The sequence below is a fragment of the Trichomycterus rosablanca genome, chromosome 6 (assembly GCF_030014385.1).
Source record: "Trichomycterus rosablanca isolate fTriRos1 chromosome 6, fTriRos1.hap1, whole genome shotgun sequence".
NCBI classification, from domain to species: domain Eukaryota; kingdom Metazoa; phylum Chordata; class Actinopteri; order Siluriformes; family Trichomycteridae; genus Trichomycterus; species Trichomycterus rosablanca.
Genome location: NC_085993.1, coordinates 16633442 through 16653722, shown reverse-complemented (window position 1 = coordinate 16653722; position 20281 = coordinate 16633442). Strand labels below are relative to the sequence as shown.

Here is a 20281-nt window from a genome sequence, read left to right as displayed (position 1 = left end):
CAGTGCTCACCTCTGTAATATTTTCTTAACAGAGATTCAGTTTGAGAATTCAAAATTCAAACAGGGTGAGGTGAAGTAAATCTGAACCACTATTTGACGTATATTTAAATGGTAAAAGTGGTGCAATTTACTTAACTTCACTCTACTGCACTGATATTTCTCTGTGCCTCAGAAATCTGCAATTTCATCCACTTATTTCCTTAAATATACAGTATTTTGTAAAGTTTCCTCTGTTACTTCTCTCAAATAACACTGATCACTGGTATACGGCTCATTTTTTTCTTCTTATTTGCTATTTTGACAAGTCACAGAGCTTCCCACTCATGTGTTGGCACATACTGTGGTTGGCAGGGAATAGCTAGCCACGTCCGACCAGGAGATGTGAAAAGATGTGGCATACAGAAAGAATGATTAGACACATACAAACAAATCAAATAACAGAACTGTGCCAAGAAAACAAATCACTTTTTAGTGCAATCCAGACATCTAATTTTTTCACTTTGAATTTCTCCAAGCCATGCCAGTTGGCTGGCAAGCACGGCTGCATCGGTCTGAAACGTCATAGCACAACAGTATTTACATGGCTGTCAGCCCTCTTCATGCCAGATGAGGCATCTGGAAAATCAGCCTACAATGTGGGAGAAATGGTCCACTGCCATCTCTATCAACTTATCCATCCGAGTCCATCCCAAAATTCATCTTTCCATCACAGTGATGTGATTACTGAGTGATTTCAGCTTGCCTGACAGCTGTTGTCCTCCTGGCAAGTTCCGTTTTTTGTAAACAAATAACTAAGTATGAATAAATAAAGCCCTAAGAGGAACGGACATTGCTCACCAGCTATCCTCTTTTCCCAACTTTCAAACATCTCCTGATTGGATAATAGGTGTACAGGGAATGCAGGAATGCAGCAAAAAACTTACTGACATCAATAGTGTCCCTTGTATCATTCGTAACACTGAACTTCCAAAATCACAGATCATCTGATTAGTATAAACACTGAATGATTCGGCCATATGAAGGATTGGGTGGCAATGATAGAACTCACTGGAGAATTAGTAAAATGGGCATTATTGAGGGCTAGTTAGAAACAGGAAGGGGGTAGTAACATGGCCCATGATGTCTCCATATCAAGATGAGGTAGGGTTACCTCAGGGAACACTGGGATATTGCTTAGATGTGGTACAGGAGTGGTTTGAGGTTGGCTATGAGGAGGGTACAATGTTGAAGGGGTGGGGCAGGGTGATGCAGCTGTTCTTTCAAGAGTAGATGGTGATGACCTCACGGCCTCCACCACGCACAAGGAGGACCCGGTTGAGACCCTCAGTTAGGACTTCAAGAAATTCCATGTCTGTGGGTGTGAGGTTAAGAAACCATTGCAGATTTATGTAAGCACATACATGTACATCCCAAATCAAACAAGAACAATGTTTGTGAACCCTGTGTAAGTGCTTGATTTTAGTATAAATTATATAAATACAACATGGTCTGATCCTCTTGCCATAATAATAGACAAACCCAGTCTGCCTAAATCAATAACAGCTACATTTTCCATAACTGCTTGGACTATTTTCACTGGAAAACACAAATGTCTTCTTTTAAAACCATTCTCTTGTTGACTGACATGCTGGTTTTGACTGATTGTCTTGTTGCATCATCCATTTTGATTCAGCTGATGAGCTGCTACTTTCACATTTTTGTGTAAAATATATACTATTTTCAATTATTTCCAGGTCCTGTCCATGTTTCTATTTCAAGCTCTGCAGGTCCTAAAGTAGCAGAACTGCCCCAAACTATGACGTCACTTTTGCCAAATTTTATTTATGATAAGGGACAAAAACTGAGGTTTTAGAAATCTAAGTTTTTGTATGTGTTTTGCTGTTATATTTGGACTCAGTTTCCTGTTCTTGCCATTGTTTCATGTCCTTACTGCATTGCTACTATAGCAACAACTAGCGATGGTAACCATGCATATAGTTATGTCAATTACAACCCCTGTGATAGACTGTTGACCTGTCCGGGGTGTTTCCTACCTCTCGCTCTGTGAATTGTAACCACCGCAACCCTTATGAATGAATAATTACAACCCTTATTAATTAGTAAACAATATATGCTTTACATACTAAGTGTAATTAAAGGATACAGTTCTCATCCCCAGTCCTATTTTTGGGAGGTCCAGGCATGTTGAGCAGGACCAGCTTGGCCTCCCCGGATTTCTTTATTATTTCACCATTAAGTCTGAGAGCAGTGTGCATACGCCTTAAGTTGGACTGATTGCTGAAAAATTAGGAATACAGAACAAGAATCAGAAATTATCATCAGTACATATTGTGATATATCACTATGGCCTCTTATACTATGGGCACACAAATACTAGTTTCTGGCTGGTTAACAGGTGGGCTAACATACTTTTTCTTAGAATTATTTTTAAAATAAATGCTTGTGTTAAAATGTAACCATTTTTAAATGCAGAATTCATCTACTAGCCAACCAATCCAGAAAGCTCAAGCTCTCAAGTTTTTCAGTGGTGCCATCAGCCTAGTGAGGAAAGGTTGACAAAGTTTCTCCTAATTGCTGCTGCAGAAACAAGATTTCTGCACTCTGGTTGAGTGGCCTGCATGACTGGTGGATGATTAACAGGGGGCATAGTGTCACTCTCCGTATGTGGTATGGCATTTTGCAGTTGGCAGAAGAATTGGAATTACTGGATTGGGAGAATAGGGGAAAATGCCCAAGGCCTAAAAAGAAATAAATAAATGAAATAATAATAAATATCCTTAATGAGATTTGTGTAAGGAATCTGTTATTTTTAGATAAAAACAAAAATTGTATTATTAAAAATCTTTCATAAAAACTAAAAAAAAAAATCTTTGCCTAAAAAACATTCCAGATGTTAGTTATTAAGAGATAATTAAAGGAGGTCTGAAGTGTTCAAATAAGTGGCAAATGTCCTGGATTTTTTTTTATCAGATGTACCTGATAATGTGTCTAAATCTATATGTGTATATGGTAAAAGTAGAATACTCACAGATTTTCCCACTCTCTGCAGCAAGGCAAACAGACAATACAATATTATAACAGATGTGTTTAAGATATGACTTATCTTATCAAGACACCTTTACCCATCTTATAGCAAACAATCAAACCTCTTTATGGCTGCCTAACTTTAATGATTAACCTTTTACAAACAAATAAAGACTGAAGTAGAACATTAAAAGTGTTTTTTTTTTTCTGGATGAGAACATCTCTTCACTCTTCACTCTTATCAAATCATGGTCTATAAGTAGCATGATTATGCAAATTGGGACTTCCGAAATTGCTTAAAAAACCATACACCAAATCCAATATGAATTGATTTAAATGTATGTCAAATTACTGCACTACCAATAGTATTGACAATACAGTACTTGAATACTATGTAATACACAGTATGTAATTTTAAATACAGCTAAAACTATTGATGCTGTACACTAATTAAGTTAGCAGGGTGGATACTAACTGCTAACACAATCTGGTATTGATAACTATGAGAAACGAATGATATTAAAATAAACATTACTATATTTTTAAATATTTTAACTTCTATAATATGTATGTGTATGCTGAGAACTAGCGAGTTAGCTAAACCTTGTATAAACTAAGTCACACTAAAAGTAAAAGCAAGTGGAGTTTCAGTCCTAACTGGCATTATTGATTTTTTAAAGTGCATTAACAGTATCCATATGAGTTAAAAAATACTATAATAAACTTTATAATGTTTTATGTAATGTAGGTAACTTGTGCACACAGCAAACAGGCTGGCAGCTAGCAGCTACATTAACAATCTGCATGTGTTCTGGGGCTTTGTAATATCTAAAATGTCATATATGACTGGCTAAAAATGGCTTTTAAGCTTAATTATCCTGCTTTAATTATCATTTAATGTAATTTGTGCTTGCAATGTTGTGTAATGTTCTGTTTTTGCTATTACATGACAGATAGTGTATAGCTTTAATTAATCAAAACCCTACATTAACTTCTCACTATCCAAAAAAGACTTTTACACGTTGATGATAAACCTGACTTCAAACACAACTTCTACAATCAGACTAATTAATGCTAACATTAAATTAATTTAATTTTAATTAATGTTTTAGAATTTTGGTGTTTTTTTAAACACCATTTTCAGTTCGAAATGTACTATTTGTCCAGCAGATGGTGCTGTAGCACTACACCACAGAATCAACTACACTGGCCAAGAAGCCATTTTCTGAGCACTGAACATACTGTACGTAGGTAACAGTGGCGATTTCTCTAAGACTGCAGGGGAAGCTCAGCTTCTCCTAAAATGTCAAAAATTAAATGGTCAAATATGTACAGTTGTGTTAACATTTCATTGACTACAAATGCGTTAGAACACGTTCATCTCGAAGAGGAGTTCGTTCAGAATCAGCTACTTATCACAAATCGACTGACTCGATTTTGTTAACTCCCATAGCGTCAATGCATTTGCCCGTAGAAGCTGAGCGTCTATTCACTTCTATGGGGCTGCATGGAACGTTTTTTTTCATTGCTTCAAAACTCCCCGGTCATTGGATAAATGCCATGATTTTGCCCCGCCCCCGGACACTGAGCATGTCTGGGGGTGAATGGAGCTGTGGGCGGGTCTGGACGCTGAGCTTCTGCAAGATGATTGGAGGATCAGTCGAAAGGCTGAATCCCGTTTTGATTGACAGCTATTTTGAGATCTACACGTCACTTAATCACTGGGAGCTTCAGTCCCATCGCGGATTTTGCGAGTGAAGTCGAAAGACAAACTGCAACCCATTTCTTGGTATTTACTTGGTGAAATTACTTGACCATTTCCATTGTTCATTATGTAAATAAAACACACTCATAGTATTTGTTTCAGGACACTGGTCAAGTCCCTGGAAAAGACGCCTACTTGGTACGATAGGATCACAGGCCATTTTCTTGAAAAGGAATGGAGGGCAGAATTTATGTATAAATAAATTGACAAATTTTATGATGTAAGCCGACAATGAGCTTCCCCTCTTTGAAAGACCAGCAGCTGCCACTGGTAGGTAATCATCTGCTTTTATCACAGTCTGACTGGATTTTCATCTGTAAAACCTTCTTTAATCATTAGGAAAAAAAAAAAAAAAAGAACAGTGTGTTGACACTCACGGCTTCATATTGAAGAGATCTTTGATAGCGCTAGGTGTACCAGCTACTGGATTGGGCGGTTCTCCATCACACTTGGCCTCAGTCCAGGTCATCTGGACAGCTGTGCTGGGAGTGATGGCCTCAGGAGCAGGACTCTGAGGGGTGGCGGGAGTCGGTGGGTTGGTGCTTTTATCATGAATGAGCTGCTCCTGCACAGGTTGGGATACATTGATACGCTGAGAGGCAGGGCAGGGTAGGGCATATATAGGGCAGTTTACAGGCATGGATAAGTGAGGGCAAAGATGAAAAAGAGAGAGCTGTTATGACTAAGGAAATTACTGATCTAACGTCAATGTGTTCAGTGTGTGTTTGTCTCTCTCTGTATATGTGTGTGGTTGTGTGTAAAAAAAAAGAACAATAAAGTGATATTTTCACCAATGAGTAATGGTGGTACAGCCACAAGTCTGCCAAGAACATGGCAACCAAAGTGTAAACAATATACTAATAGTGCCACCCTAAAACAGATGTTAAAAAAGCACAATGATAATCAACAGCAATTATACATTTTTTAACCAAATACATTTATTATACACCAAAGGGCCAGAAATTTGTGGACAGCTAAAACACAAACACCACAACCATATGTACTTAAAGATCTCCTTCCAAGACAATAGAGACCAATATGAGTTGGTCTATCTTTGCTGCTATTACAGTCTCTACTCCTAAACTTTTTAGTATTTTTTTTTAACCATTTTTAGAACATGAATGCAGCGGTTGTTCTTCTTTTTGCGACAAAATCTTTAAAGAGGTTGAGCACTAATAGTCAGTGATAAGTCCTAGCTGAGAATAGCCATTTCTCATTCTAAAGGTGTTTGATCTTCCATAAACTGTGTTTGTTTTTCCAACTGTTGACACAAAGTTAGGAGCACAATATTCTCCAGAAAATTACTGTGTTCTCTAGCTACGCTGCTATGCTGTAAATACTGTTTTTAATTTTGTTTTCTATTTTATTTATGCTTTTTCTCCCTTTTTCTCCCGATTTAGCATAGTCCATTTGTCTTCCATTGCTGTGGATTCCTGATATACATGCAGTCCTAGTGGACCCCTTCTTTACGCCCATGCTTCTGCACAGGCACCTCTGTCTGCTAACCAGGGTCTGTGCACAGCATTTGAAGACCCCATCCACTTGGTCCGGTCATATCCCCACCCAGCAGACATGGTGGCCAATTTGTGTCTGCTGCAGGCACTGCCAGTTGTGCCCGCTAGATGGCGCCCAGCTGATCGTTTAGCGGAGCCGAGATTCAAACCGGGGTTTCAGAATCTCGGCGCTGGTGTGCGAGCGGAATATCCCGCTGCGCCACCTGGGCACCCAATAAGTTTTTGTAGGCACTAAAATAACAATATTAATGTTTACTTTATGACTTCAAAAATCTTGTGCAATAGATTTAGCAAACTTTTGGCCATGCAGTGCATGTACAGTTTTGGTATATTACTATATATGGTTCAGTGTGGAAAAACAAGCATTTATATATTTTCTTTTGTTATTTCATATATTTGTAGTATATTCACTTTAAATGTATACACTGGATGCTCGTGTGGCCACTATGCTGGGATCCAGGGTATCTATCAGGGCTATCTGCTGGTCAGGCGTCTACCTACAGACGTAACTGGACAGCATGGCTGGTGTTGCGTTTGTCATGTTTATCGAGAGAGCTCTTTAATCTCTTGGAGTTATATTTTATTTTACATTTTATATTCACCTTTGTTATATTCTTTGATAATCAGCGATTGAGGATTAAGAGCATAACAGAGGCAACTTGGCGGAAGTGGCAACTTGGCGGTACCTTAACCACTAGTTAAGTCAAATTCATTTGTATAGTACTTTTTACAATAGGCATTGTCTCAAAGCAACTTTACAGAATCCAGGACTGACAGATCAAAAACCCTGTTAGGCAAGCCGAGGGTGACAGTGGAAAGTTAAAACTCCCTTAAAATTACAGGATGAAACCTTGAGAGGAACCAGACTCAGCAGGGACCCCAATCCTCTGTAGGCTATCATTGCCCTAGTGCTTACTGTCCACTGAGTGAGCCAAGCAGCTAGTGTGTAATCTTTAGTCACAGTTCCTTCTAGCGCTCTCACCTCTTGGCTTTAGTTATTTTGCTTCTTTGTTTCCTTTATTTCTTGCTTAACGATCAGGTTCTCTCTGTTCTCTCTGACTCTCTACAGCATCGTGTCAAATTCCACCCTGAGCGGTTAGATTTATTGTCTCTGTTTTGGCCAGTGTGAGCGTCATTTTAAATCCCACCTCAAGCAATAAGATTTTTCTTTCACACTGTGATTGTGACTGAATTTTAGATTGTATGGCTACCTTTTGTTCTAATTCTGTTGAGCCACTGCACTTGTGTTGGGAATTAACTTGGTGTTCAGTCATCCTAGTAGCCTTTCATTACCACATTGCTTCATTTAATGGCACCAAATAAAACAACAACAACAAAAGTAGTTTTTCCCTACTTTTCTACCACTTTATGTAGGAAGGAAGTCCAACAGATGTCTGATGATTGAGGGCATCATTATTATTATGTATTATAGTAACAAATGTGATATTTCATTGTTACCTCCTCCTCTGGTTTGTCCTCCTTGCTGCTGGCTACTGGTTCCTCAGTCACACTCAGCTGGGTTTTAGCAGATGCAGGGTTCTTGCGGCGAATTGAACCACGTGAACTATCAGTGATGCTTTGGATCTGCAAGAAAGACATTTAAGATTCATTCACAATATAATTCAGCAACATGCAACACCATGTTTGCACCAACATTTTTTACATACTTCATTATGATTAGCGTCATAATGGGTCCAACCACTTGGAAAACTCCCAGTCTAGGGGCAGTTTAGAGCAGCCAATCTAACTTGTGTTTTTATAATGGTTTGTCCAAGTCCGAACCAAAGTCTACTCATACAGGAAGCAAATAAGAAGGAAGCTGGGTTGTCATAATGGTCATCATGTGCAGACTGAGGGTAAGACGGCAATTATTTAATGTAGTTAACATTGAATCCACAAAACAATGTGTGCAAAGGTCAGGGGGTCTGAATATTTTCTAAATCCTTTGTATGAAAGGCATAAAAAAACAAACATGATGAATTAAGACTTTAATTATGTGAGCTTTATTTGTATTATTTAAAGTCATATAATAAAAAGCAGTTCTTAATAGCAAACTCAACAGATTTGGACCTCTGGACCCGACAGAACTAAAACATTTTATTATTAGAATAAAATTCTACTGTTGGTTGGAATAAGAGAACAGTATTAATGTGTAAACAGCTTAAAACCACAGCAGAATGATGTTCTGTTTTACTTCATTAGCACTTAGCTTAAGGCAGTGCTTTATCCAGTAATGACAGTAGTACTGACAGGACCATTGATATGCTGAGAGACATTATAGCAGAAAAATGTATTTACCTAGGACTTATGGTCTTGTCAGCTTTAAATGTGCGTGTGTGTGTGTGTGTGTGTTGGCTTGCCTCCCGCTCACGCTCTGTCTTGGTGAGATTGATCTGCTTGAGGATCTCAGAACGCTGCTCCATAATCAGGGTTTTCTCATAGGTGTAGGCTGATATGTCGCCATCGTGCTACAGACAGAAGGAGATTAAGAGAAAATTGAGAAACCTGCTCACAAATCTAAAAAGGCCAAACATTTTTAAATACGCCACAAAAACACCAAAGCCAGAATAAATGTAAAAGAGAAAAATGGGTAGAAATGGACACAGAGGGAAAGCAAAATCTTCTCTATCTGTGATCCTCACCATCTCCACAACTTCCACTGCAGCATCTATACGCAGGTGGTAGAGGAAGGTGGTCAGGTCCTTCTTCATCTGAATAGAGTTGTCATCCATCTGTGCCACAGTGAAGATGCGCATCTTGCACTTCCTCCACACCTTCAGAACAATACAACACACAAATACACACACCATAAAACATCAACATTTCTATTATGGTTTGAGGTAAAATATAAAGTATATGTAGACAAAGTCAAAAGGTTACATAAATTTTTAACATGTATATTATAGCAGCATTTTATGAGAGGATTCTGTATCTGTTCTTTTTCTGTGGCTGATTAATTGAATCATACTTTTACAAAGTTACATATGTAGGTTTATTTACTATATTTATTGTGGGTTTTCAAGTATACATTATTAATCTAATATACCCTATTAATATAATATAATATAACCCTAAATCAGAAAAGTGACAGTGGGACAGTATGGAAAATGCAAATAAAGTAAAAATGCATTGTTCCTTACATTTACTTTGACTTTTATTTAATCACAGACAGGATGAACCTGAGATATTTCATGTTTTATCTGCTCAACTTCATTTCATTTATTAATAAACATCCATTTCTGCATTTCAGGCCAACAACACAACTCTGGGCTCGGAGGCATCTAGGATGGATCACACAGTGGAAACGTGTATTGTGGTCCGATGAATCAGAATCCCAGGTCTTTTTTGGAAAAAATGGGCGCCATGTGCTCCGGACCAAAGACGAAAAGACTTTTCAACAGACTGTTATCAGCAACAAGTCCAAAAGCCAAGGTCTGTCATGGTATGGGTCTGTGTCAGTGCCCTTGGCAAAGGTCATTAACACTTCTGTTATGGCAGCATTAATGCAGAAAAGTACATTGAGATCTTAGAGCAACATATGCTGCCTTCAAGACATCATCTTTTCCAGGGACGTTCATGCATTTTTCAACAAGACAATGCAAAAGCACATGCTGCACACATTACAAAGGCATGGCTGCAGAAGAAGAGGGTACGGGTACTGGACTGGCCTGCCTGCAGTCCTGACCTGTCCAAAATAGAGAATTTTGAAATGAAAAATGCGACAGCGACAACACCGTACTGTTGCACATCTTAAGACAGATTTGCAGAAAGAATGGGACAAAATAAAAGCTGAAACACTAAATCACTTGGTCTCCTTGGTGCCAAAATGTCTTTTAAGTGTGGTGAAAAGGAACGGCAACATTACAAAGTGGTAAAAGTTTTACTGTCCCAACTTTTTTTGGAATGTGTTGCAGGCCTGAAATGCAGGAATGGAAGTTGAGCAGACAAAACATGAAATATCTCAGGTTTATACTATCTGCAAAGAAATAAAAGTCAAAGTAAATATAAGAAACTCTGTGTTTTTTAATTATTTGCTTTTTCCATGCCGTCCCAATTTTTTCTGATTTGGGGTTGTACTAAAAAACTATAAAATGCGATAACACATGACCTCAAGTGTTCTATTGCTTTTATACAACAGTTTTTACAAAATAAAGAAAGAAAATAAATCAAAGAAGCCCTGAATTTCATAATAAATATGCTTTAATATTGACAATACCTTCCGCCAAAAAGTAGTTCCACAACGAATATAAAGTTTAACACTACAAAGCAGACATCCCAAGTTGCAAAAACTCATTTCAGGGAGGTAAGAACAACAAGAAGAAAAAGTCAAGAACTTCCGAAGGGAAAAAAAAGAAATAAAAAAACCTCTCGCACACACCAAAGGATATAGGTGAAAACAGAACTACTAGATACTGCTAACAGGGCTATTAAGCTAACTGTTCACGTTACAAACACATTAATTTTCCCTACAAAGTGCACTAGATTGTGTATCAGATCATGGATATATGTTCCCTACATAGAGCACTAGATAGTGAATTAGACAAATGGTTATGTTCCCTACACAGTGCGCTAGATTGTATATCAGATAACGGATTTAAAACGTGACCGGGAAAAAAAGTCTGTGTCGCCTGCGTGCGCGTTTGTGTGCATGAAGCTTGTCGTTAATGGCAACGCGTCAGCGGAGTAATACCATTGTGGTGTGAAAAGACCGTGCTGTTGTCACGAATATCAGCACGGCTAGAACGCTTCTCAACCAATCAGATTGTAAGGTCGGAACTACCTGTTGTATAAAATGCAATAACCAACAAAAACAGGTCTTCCATGTTTTAGAAGCTGCTGAAACATAGGTAAAACTTTTTATGGTCAACGTGTTTTGCAGCACAATGGGCGTAAAGCCTAAAGATGCCCCTGCTTCTGCCTGAGCATTAAGGTGCCAGATTTTTGACCTCTGTGTAGGAGCCAAAGTAAATCCTGACAGTAAATCTTCTAGGATGATGTAGCTTTAAGAAAGACTTAAAGCTTTAGGTAAACGGGTTCTCTGAGGGACAACATTTTTGTGAGCAGAGCTTTTTAAATTAAGTTAAGCTGGGAGCCACAGGGTTCTTGCAGTGTCTACTTTGTTGTTTAGCCTACAGACAGGGAGTAAATCAAAATTATGTGTAATATAATATATTGTTAATAATTTGTCTCTGCTGTATGCTACTGGAGCTGTGTGGATTAAACATGTGTAACACTGGGCATAATGCTCTAGCCATACAGCTTCTACACATGGTTCCAAACAGTCAAACTAGCACTATTTATATAAGCATTGAAAGGTCATTAGCTTTAGTATTTATAATTAATAATGAAGTGATTGCATAAGTTACATAATATAACTTTACATCACTAAATTATTAACGTACACAGATCAGGCATAATATTATGACCACCTTCCTAATATTGTGTTGGTCCCGCTTTTGCTGCCAAAACAGCCCTGCAACTGTGATGCACTGTGACACCTTTCTATCAGAACCAGCATTAACTTCAGCAATTTCAGCTACAGTAGCTCATCTGCCACACGGGCCAGCCTTCACACCCCACATGCATCAATGAGCCTTGGCTGCCCATGACCCTGTCGCCGGTTTACCACTGTTCCTTCCTTGGACCACTTTAGATAGATAGTGACCACTGCAGGTTTTGGAGATGCTCTGACCCAGTCGTCTAGCCATCACAATTTGGCCCTTGTCAAACTTGCTCAAATCCTTACGCTCGCCCATTTTTCCTGCTTCTAACACATTAACTTTGAGGATAAAATGTTCACTTGCTGCCTAATATATCCCACCTACTAACAGATGCCGTGACAAAGAGATAATCAGTGTTATTCACTTCACCTGTCAGTGGTCATAATGTTATACCTGGTTGGAGTATATATGTATGGTTTTGACCCAGCATAGCTACAGACAAACATTTAGGGTGGCTGTATTGCACTAGTTTCCCAACTGTCTGTGTTGCTTTCGCTGTTATTTAAATGTGTCTACATTTTGTTTATGTTAAAAGTTATGCTGGGAGGATGGGAGTGCAAATTTAAAGTAGACACACAGTTATTACTGTGATATTGCTCTTACTCATGTACCTATTTAAATAAATGATTTTAATTACGATTTAGCAAAACCTGTAATTTTACTGAAGTAAGTTTTGGTTACTCGCACCACTTCTGGTATATAACTAGGCCTAAGTGTTAAACAGGAGTTTATGTGCAAACCATTCAGGGTGCTTGGGTAACACAGAGGTCTATATTGCCTCAGCATGTTTCAAGTTCAATTTTGACCTTGAAACGGTCAAACGGTCTGAAGAAGGAAATTACCTTCTTGCTGCAGCAGCAATACCCCTACTGTTAGGTCAAGGCACCGGCCCAAGTGGTAGAGGAATACAAAAAGATTACTGTGGTCCTCCATATGTGGTAATACTTTGTAAAAATCCATTTTACACATGTTTTTGTGCAAATTACGCAAATTCAAACTAAAAAATATAAAGAGGACTTACCTTGTGCTGACGCAGGAGGAATGGCAGGAGCATAAGCATGCCACCATCATGAACGATCCACCAGACGTCGATATGTCCTTCAGTGAAGCGCTCACTGTTGGATGGGAATGCTGCAGTGTTCTTAGCCACCAGCAGAGCTTTACTCGCAGCTGTGGTCTCTCTCACCAGCTCTACAAAGTGGTGATGATATTTTTTTACAAGTGGTCAATTTCACATTGTGTTTTATGTGCAGTTTAAAATGTACAACTTTAACAAGTGTTTAAATTGATATATATTAATGTCTACAACTTATTAATTTACTTACTTTTAGTACAGCCTCAAATCCACCTATCAATTATCATTTGAGTTCTTTTTTTAAGTAATATTTTTACTTTTTTTATTCACAAAGAAATGCACAAATTAAACTATCTATTAAACTTAATATATATATATACTGTATATATACTGTATGATAAATATCTAGTCTTGTTTTGCCCTTTACTGCATAGGTATCTATGAAAGTAATTTATGAAGAGAAGGTTGATTTTTTAATATTTTATATTATATTTATTACAATATTTTAAACAATAAACACTAATGTAATTTGTTTATCCTTTTAGTGGGTCTGGCAGCACCCTTATATGCTGGGGACCTTTTTGGAACAATGAAGGAATACCCACTAGACAGGGCATCAATCTATCACAAAGCACCACACACCTACAATGTATTTACTCATTCATACCTAGTGGCAATTTAGAACAGCAAACTACCTTTTGCATGCATTTGTGAGGTGGGGGAAAATGGATTACCCAGAGGATACCTTTCAGAAATTATTAAATTAGAATTAAATAAGTAATGTTTGTTTATTAGGATTTTAACATCATGTTTTACACTTTAGGTTACATTCATGACAGAAACGGTAGTTACTCGTTACACAAGATTCATCAGTTCACAAGTTTAATGTCATACACAGTTATGGACAATTTTGTGTCTCCAATTCACCTCACTTGCATGTCTTTTGACTGTGGGAGGAAACTGGAGCTCCCAGAGGAAACCCATGCAGACACGGGGAGAACATGTAAACTTCACACAGAAAGGACCTGGACTGCCCCACCTGGGGATCGAACCCAGGACCTTCTTGCTGTGAGCCAACAGTGCTACCCATTGAGCCACCGTAATAAGTAAAGCTTTAATAGTATTTTAATATGCGATAAAAACAAAGAGTTTTGGATAGTGGACTAAGCAAACTAAGATTATGGACCAAATATCAGGATAATTAATCTCTCACTTTAATTCTTTGCAATACTGCAGAGGTGATTCAATTCAGATTATTCGAGCCCTTTTTATTTAGCAGTTAACATTTACCTAATAGAAAGTGTAGTCTGACCATTTGAGCTGGACTCACCGATGAAGTTCCTCCAGTGCTCGTGGTCCTCTACTTGTTTCCAGTTACGTGGCCAGCTAAGGAGCACAGTGTTGTGCTGGAGGCCTCCTAGTCCACTAACCTGCACCAGGTGAGAGGTGGCATCGCGAATGTTGGATGAGACCACCACCTGACTGAAGCCTTTCACTTTCTCAGCCTCCATCAGCTTCCTTAGAGACTGTGAGAATGAGAAGGACAAAGTTGTAGACTATGGATAAAGTAAAGGTGTTCATGTATGTACATAATGTAACTGTTTTAATTGCTACTTCCACTCCATTATGTGCTCATTTCGGCTCCCCGAGATCTGTCAACAGCACATTTAGCACTATAAATAGTTCAACATTTAAGGGTAAAAGAGTATGAGGATGGCCAGCAATATGATCAATGGATACAATTAGAGCAACATAAACATACACAATACTGACTGTCACTATCACTCACACTAAACTTCACCATAGGACTGTACCATTGCACATGCACTTTAACTGACACTCTAGGGTTAAGCTGCTGACGCTGCCTCAGACCTGTCAATACACCTTGTCAGTGATGCACCTTTGTCTTGTACCTTGTCAATGCACATTTGTCTTTGTTTATGCACCTTGTCTAAGCACCTTTTATGTATGCACCTTTTCCCCTCTCCCTCATCCTTTCTCCCCTATTGTTTTTGCACTGTTGTATTTTGTATCTCTGCCTGACAGTGTTTCATTATACTGTACAACCCTGTATTGTATAATGAAAATAAAGATGAATTGAAGTAAATCTAGTGGATAAAATATTACAGTTGGTCTTGAACATGAGAAACTAGTAAATTCAAATATAATTCAAAGAGGAAGTCATAGAAAAAAGTTATTTATAGTTGTTTTAGTATAAGTTAAGTATAAATTGCAGCCAGTCATGCATTGTATGTAGTTTGAAACAGACCCTACCTGTTCAGCTTGTTGGGCCTGAGGATGGTTGTCCAGAAATGTGCCGGCCAGTGCAGTGCCCACAATGGTAAGTCCTTTTCCTGCCTTTAGCTGACTGGTAAGTGACAGCAGACGTGGCTGCTCGACATTCTGCTCTGCATCTACACTGACCAGCACCAGAATCTGAGGCCTAAGAAAGAGAGAGAGACAGAAAGAGTCTTATGAGTGTTAATTATGTCTAGCTTAAAGGACTGATGGCACTGAAGCATGAATTCATGAATGTGATGGCTGTTCTCATATTAAACACCATCATATCGGCACCACACCTGTTATTTCTCTAAAGGCTAGCTTTTAACAGTTTGCATTTTGTAACAGTGGACTGCTGAGCACAATAAAGGTCTGGCAAAGGTCCTGTATGTATTATGTATTCTACATACAAGAGTAAGTGTGGTCACTTAATGCTATCTTAGACTACAAAAGCAAGTGTGGTCACTTAATGCTATCTTAGAATACAAAAGCAAGTGTGGTCACTTAATGCTATCTTAGTGTACAAGAGCAAGTGTGGTCACTTAATGCTATCCTAGTGTACAAGAGCAAGTGTGGTCACTTAATGCTATCCTAGTGTACAAGAGCAAGTGTGGTCACTTAATGTTATCTTAGTGTACAAGAGCAAGTGTGGTCACTTAATGCTATCTTGGGGAACAAGAGCAAGTGTGGTCACTTAATGCTATCTTGGGGAACAAGAGCAAGTGTGGTCACTTAATGCTATCTTAGTGTACAAGAGCAAGTGTGGTCACTTAATGCTATCCTAGTGTACAAGAGCAAGTGTGGTCACTTAATGCTATCTTGGGGAACAAGAGCAAGTGTGGTCACTTAATGCTATCTTAGTGTACAAGAGCAAGTGTGGTCACTTAATGCTATCCTAGTGTACAAGAGCAAGTGTGGTCACTTAATGCTATCTTGAGGAACAAGAGCAAGTGTGGTCACTTAATGCTATCTTGGGGAACAAGAGCAAGTGTGGTCACTTAATGCTATCTTAGTGTACAAGAGCAAGTGTGGTCACTTAATGCTATCCTAGTGTACAAGAGCAAGTGTGGTCACTTAATGCTATCTTGGGGAACAAGAGCAAGTGTGGTCACTTAATGCTATCTTAGTGTACAAGAGCAAGTGTGGTCACTTAATGCTATCTTAGTGTACAAGAGCAAGTGTGGTCACTTGATACATTCACTTACAGGTCATTTGTGTATCTAAATGTGTGTTTGTCATTTTGCTGTCTAGTTTTCACCTCCAGTTCTTGGTGTGTGGTGGTCCCTCCTCCAGTCTCATAAGGGCGAAGCGTGCTGCACTCAAGGACAGTCCCCGTATGCCATCACCCCACTCCTTCTCCGCTCTGTCAACAACCCAAAACAACCTAAATTAGCCCCCCCCCATACAGATACACACTAAAAGATGTAATCCTGTCCCTGAACCATTTCCAAGCCTTCCTCGTTTTTCGGTCTTAGGTCATCAAATAGCTTGACACTCGCCGAGTTTAAAAAGAAAGGCACAAGATAAATCAAATCCTGGATCAAGTTCTGACTGGGAGGATTAGACTGGAACAGAATCAGTGACACGCCAAGTGCCAAAAAACCAATCTGTTCTTTTTCCCCACCATCCCGTTGGTTTTCCACTCACCCCCGGAACTCGATATACTTGTAGATACAGCCGGCGATTGCCATGGCAATGATGGCATAGTACCAAGAGCAGATGAACATAAGCGAGAGACACAGACTCATACCCAGAAAAGACAGAGTCCTGCAGAAACAGAGAAAGAGAGAGATATATTTAACATTTTTTTGATTTATGTCTGGATGTTATGTCATGTTATTCTAATTAAGTACTACCATACTTCCTTGCAAAAAACAAAATAATTCAATAAAAAAAAGCCCAACATTTCAAAACACAAAACTTCTGATGTCTTAATAAAAATAATTTGTCAATAAATTGAAAAAATAAACCACTGGGAATTTAAACATCAACTTCAAATCAAATCAAATTCATCAAAAATAATTCGTGAACAATAAGAGCCATTCCATTATCATCCAGGCAGTAGTTCCTGATGTGACGGGTTGGACCCAAATACTTTGTGACAGCACTATTAGTATGTGACATGAATATACACAGTCAAGTCCCACTATTATGACCACTTCATACTTTCGACGGCGGCAGCGCGGAGCTCATGAAGGAATTCATGTTTCGTAAGCTGGCTTGGTGGGTATATAAGGTGTGTGACAGGCTGTCTGCACATACAGTATATTCCTCGTTGCTTTCCTGGGGTGGATGGGATCTTTTAGCAAGACAATGCGACAAGTCACACGGCTAGAAATGTCCGACATTGGTTGGAAGAGCATGACCAAGACTTCCAAGTACTACCCTGGTCCCCTAATTCCCCAGACTTGAACTCAACTGAGCATCTGTGGGATTACCTCAATTGGTGTGTTTGCTCTATGGATCCTCCCCCACGCACCCTCCAGCAGCTGCAGTCAGAATGGCTCTAGATACCTGTGACAACCTACCAGGATTGAGTCACTCCCAGGTTGTCTAGCTGCTGTCTGTGCTGCTCACGGCGGTTACTCTGGATATTAGCGGGTGGTCATAATAATGTGACTCGACTGTGTAGCTATGATGTGCCATTTTAAAAATACATTGCTCTTTTTGAGAAAGTAGCACCTTTGGTCTCATGTTTGCAATAAACAGCTTTTAATCATTAAAGTTTACCTGCTGTTAACATCCTAATTGCCCTGATTCCATGGAAGATTGGTTGTGGAGCTGGACGTTGCAGCAATTTAATGTAACTTGATGCTCGCTTGTTTATAGAGCATTTTACCAACTTGCTATTTTAACTATCATGCTTTTGTGCAATGTGCTATTTTGTCCCACCTCAGAATTGAATCATATTTATTCACCTTAAAAATGTCTGGCTTTGAAATACACTGTCTGGCTTTTTTAGACATGAGGGGTAGAAGTTTCAAACACTGATCCACTCTAATCCACAATACAGCTACCTTGTGCCTTAAAGTTTTCCTTTTCCACAATGCAATACACTGTTGTGTGCTAAATTTACATTTACATTTTCAGCATTTAGCAGATGCATTTGTCCAAAGCAACTTACAGTACTGTGACAGTATACAGTCTAAGCAATTGAGGATTAAGGGCCTTGCTCAAGCTGGCAGTGATGGGGCTTGAACCAGTGACCTTTCGATTACTTTCGACTACTAATCCAGTACCTTAACCTCGAGGCTACAACTGCCCTGCGCGCTGGTGTGTGCTATACACACCAGTGGTAGAATTTGAAGCGGGGTCTCCAGTTAGGGGTCCGTAGTAGGGTCTGTACAGCACAGGCCAGGTTCACAAACATGTAGCACATCAGGAAAAACCTGCAAAAATAAAGAGATTTATTTTAAAATGTGATTATGATAATAAATAATAATGCATTGTTTAATTTGAATCAGAGTGTTTACATTGAGAGGATAGGTGCAACAGAGTCCAGAGAGGCGATGAGGATCCCAATCTCACAGATACAGGCAGTCAAGAGCAGAGCCCATGTGGGTTCACCGTTTGCCTTGCCGTGGCCGAATACCTATTGAACACATGCATAAATTATAAACAAGAAATGAACAAGAAGAAATGTTGTTTACATTGACATTTTTGGCATTTAGCAGACACTTCTATCCAAAGTGACTTTACAGTTACAGTCTGAGCAACCTGGCAGTGGTGGGGCTTTAACCAGTGACTTTCTGATTACTAGTCCAGTACCCTAATCGTTAGGCTTCAGCTTGCTATATCTGGGTAGGTTTAAACTTGTTGTGGGTATGTGCTTCTTTTAGTGGGTATCATATGTGCCTATAATAACAGAACTGCTTGATTGTTTAGATACATTAGGCATCAAAAAAGACCTATTTATGCATCAATAAAAATGTTTTATGTAATTGAAAGAACTAAGAGTGGTGGAATCTGCTCTTATTGGGGCATAAAACAGGCTAAAGGTCTGCCTGAAACTTTTTTGAGTCTGGTGCCACCCACTCCTACACTGCAAAAAAATATTTTGGTATTTATTTCTCACCCACAAGCATAATCCACACGTAGCAATGTCACCTTAAAGGTGAAGAATCATGCATGGCATGTCGTGACAGTGTTATTTAATGATTTAACAATTTCTTACTCACTCACTTTCTTAACTGCTTATCCAATTAGAGTCACTGGGGGGCCAGTCCATTACAGGGCAGACACACATACACACACACACACACAAACATACACACACCCATTCACCTATAGGGCAATTCAGAGTCTCCAATTAACCTGACTGCATGTTTTTGGACTGTGGGAGGAAACCGGAGCTCCCGGAGAAAACCCATGCAGACACAGGGAGAATATGCAAACTCTGCACAGAAAGGACCCAGACCGCCCCACCTGTGGATCAAACCCAGGACCTTCTTGCTGTGAGGCGACAATGCTCTAATAATTTCTGCAACTGTTTATTTAATAAGCAAATGGTTGGACTCATTTTTATACACATTCAATTTACGTGATTTAAACTAGAAAACCTTGCTGCAAACCTAAAAAGGTTCAAGGCCAATTAATTCAATTATTGTACATTATTCCTAAATATTTCCTATGGCCATTTTACAGGATTTATTGATAATATTTTTATGCAGCTGTCATTTATTCTATTTATTTGACCACCAGCTCTTGCCCACATTGCAAGCTATTGCATCAGGACTGGCAATAATATTCTAGTGCAGCATCAGTTTTAGGGACTGGCAGTGACAAATAACTGTAAGAGAATGCAGAAAAAATATGTGAATTCACTCTAAGATCATTTGCTGTATGTATTTATTTTTGTATGTTTGTGTGTGTATAAAAGACTCACTCTTAGAAACGGCACTATCCCATCCCTGGCTATGGCCTGCATAAGCCGTGGAGCTCCTGTCAAACTCTGAAGCCCCGCCCCACAAGTAGAGAAGAAGGAACCAAAGACGATGACCCAGGGAGATGGCCACGCCAGTGTTCCTATCACTAAATTCCCTCTTACTGCCTCACCAAACCTGCAGAACACACAACCATATAAACCATTATCAACATCTTAAAAATATATTCGTTCTAAAAA

At 39.0% G+C, this 20281-nt stretch overlaps 1 protein-coding gene across 3 annotated transcripts in view; it reads right to left on the bottom strand.

The window, feature by feature from the left end:
* Positions 1-1017: 1017 nt before the first annotated feature.
* slc12a5a (solute carrier family 12 member 5a) overlaps positions 1018-20281 on the bottom strand; it is a 213597-nt gene continuing 194333 nt past the window's right edge. For all 3 annotated transcript variants that reach the window (XM_062997491.1, XM_062997492.1, XM_062997493.1), the window contains 15 exons: positions 20045-20219; positions 18633-18751; positions 18450-18548; positions 16807-16926; positions 16418-16522; positions 15154-15322; positions 14210-14405; positions 12826-12995; positions 8946-9077; positions 8664-8771; positions 7762-7887; positions 5167-5354; positions 3029-3043; positions 2144-2277; positions 1018-1351 (listed from right to left, as the gene is read on the bottom strand). In XM_062997491.1, coding sequence (XP_062853561.1) covers positions 1260-1351; positions 2144-2277; positions 3029-3043; positions 5167-5354; positions 7762-7887; positions 8664-8771; positions 8946-9077; positions 12826-12995; positions 14210-14405; positions 15154-15322; positions 16418-16522; positions 16807-16926; positions 18450-18548; positions 18633-18751; positions 20045-20219 — 1948 coding nt within the window. In that variant the 3' untranslated portion in view covers positions 1018-1259. The remainder of the gene's footprint in view (positions 1352-2143; positions 2278-3028; positions 3044-5166; positions 5355-7761; positions 7888-8663; positions 8772-8945; positions 9078-12825; positions 12996-14209; positions 14406-15153; positions 15323-16417; positions 16523-16806; positions 16927-18449; positions 18549-18632; positions 18752-20044; positions 20220-20281) is intronic.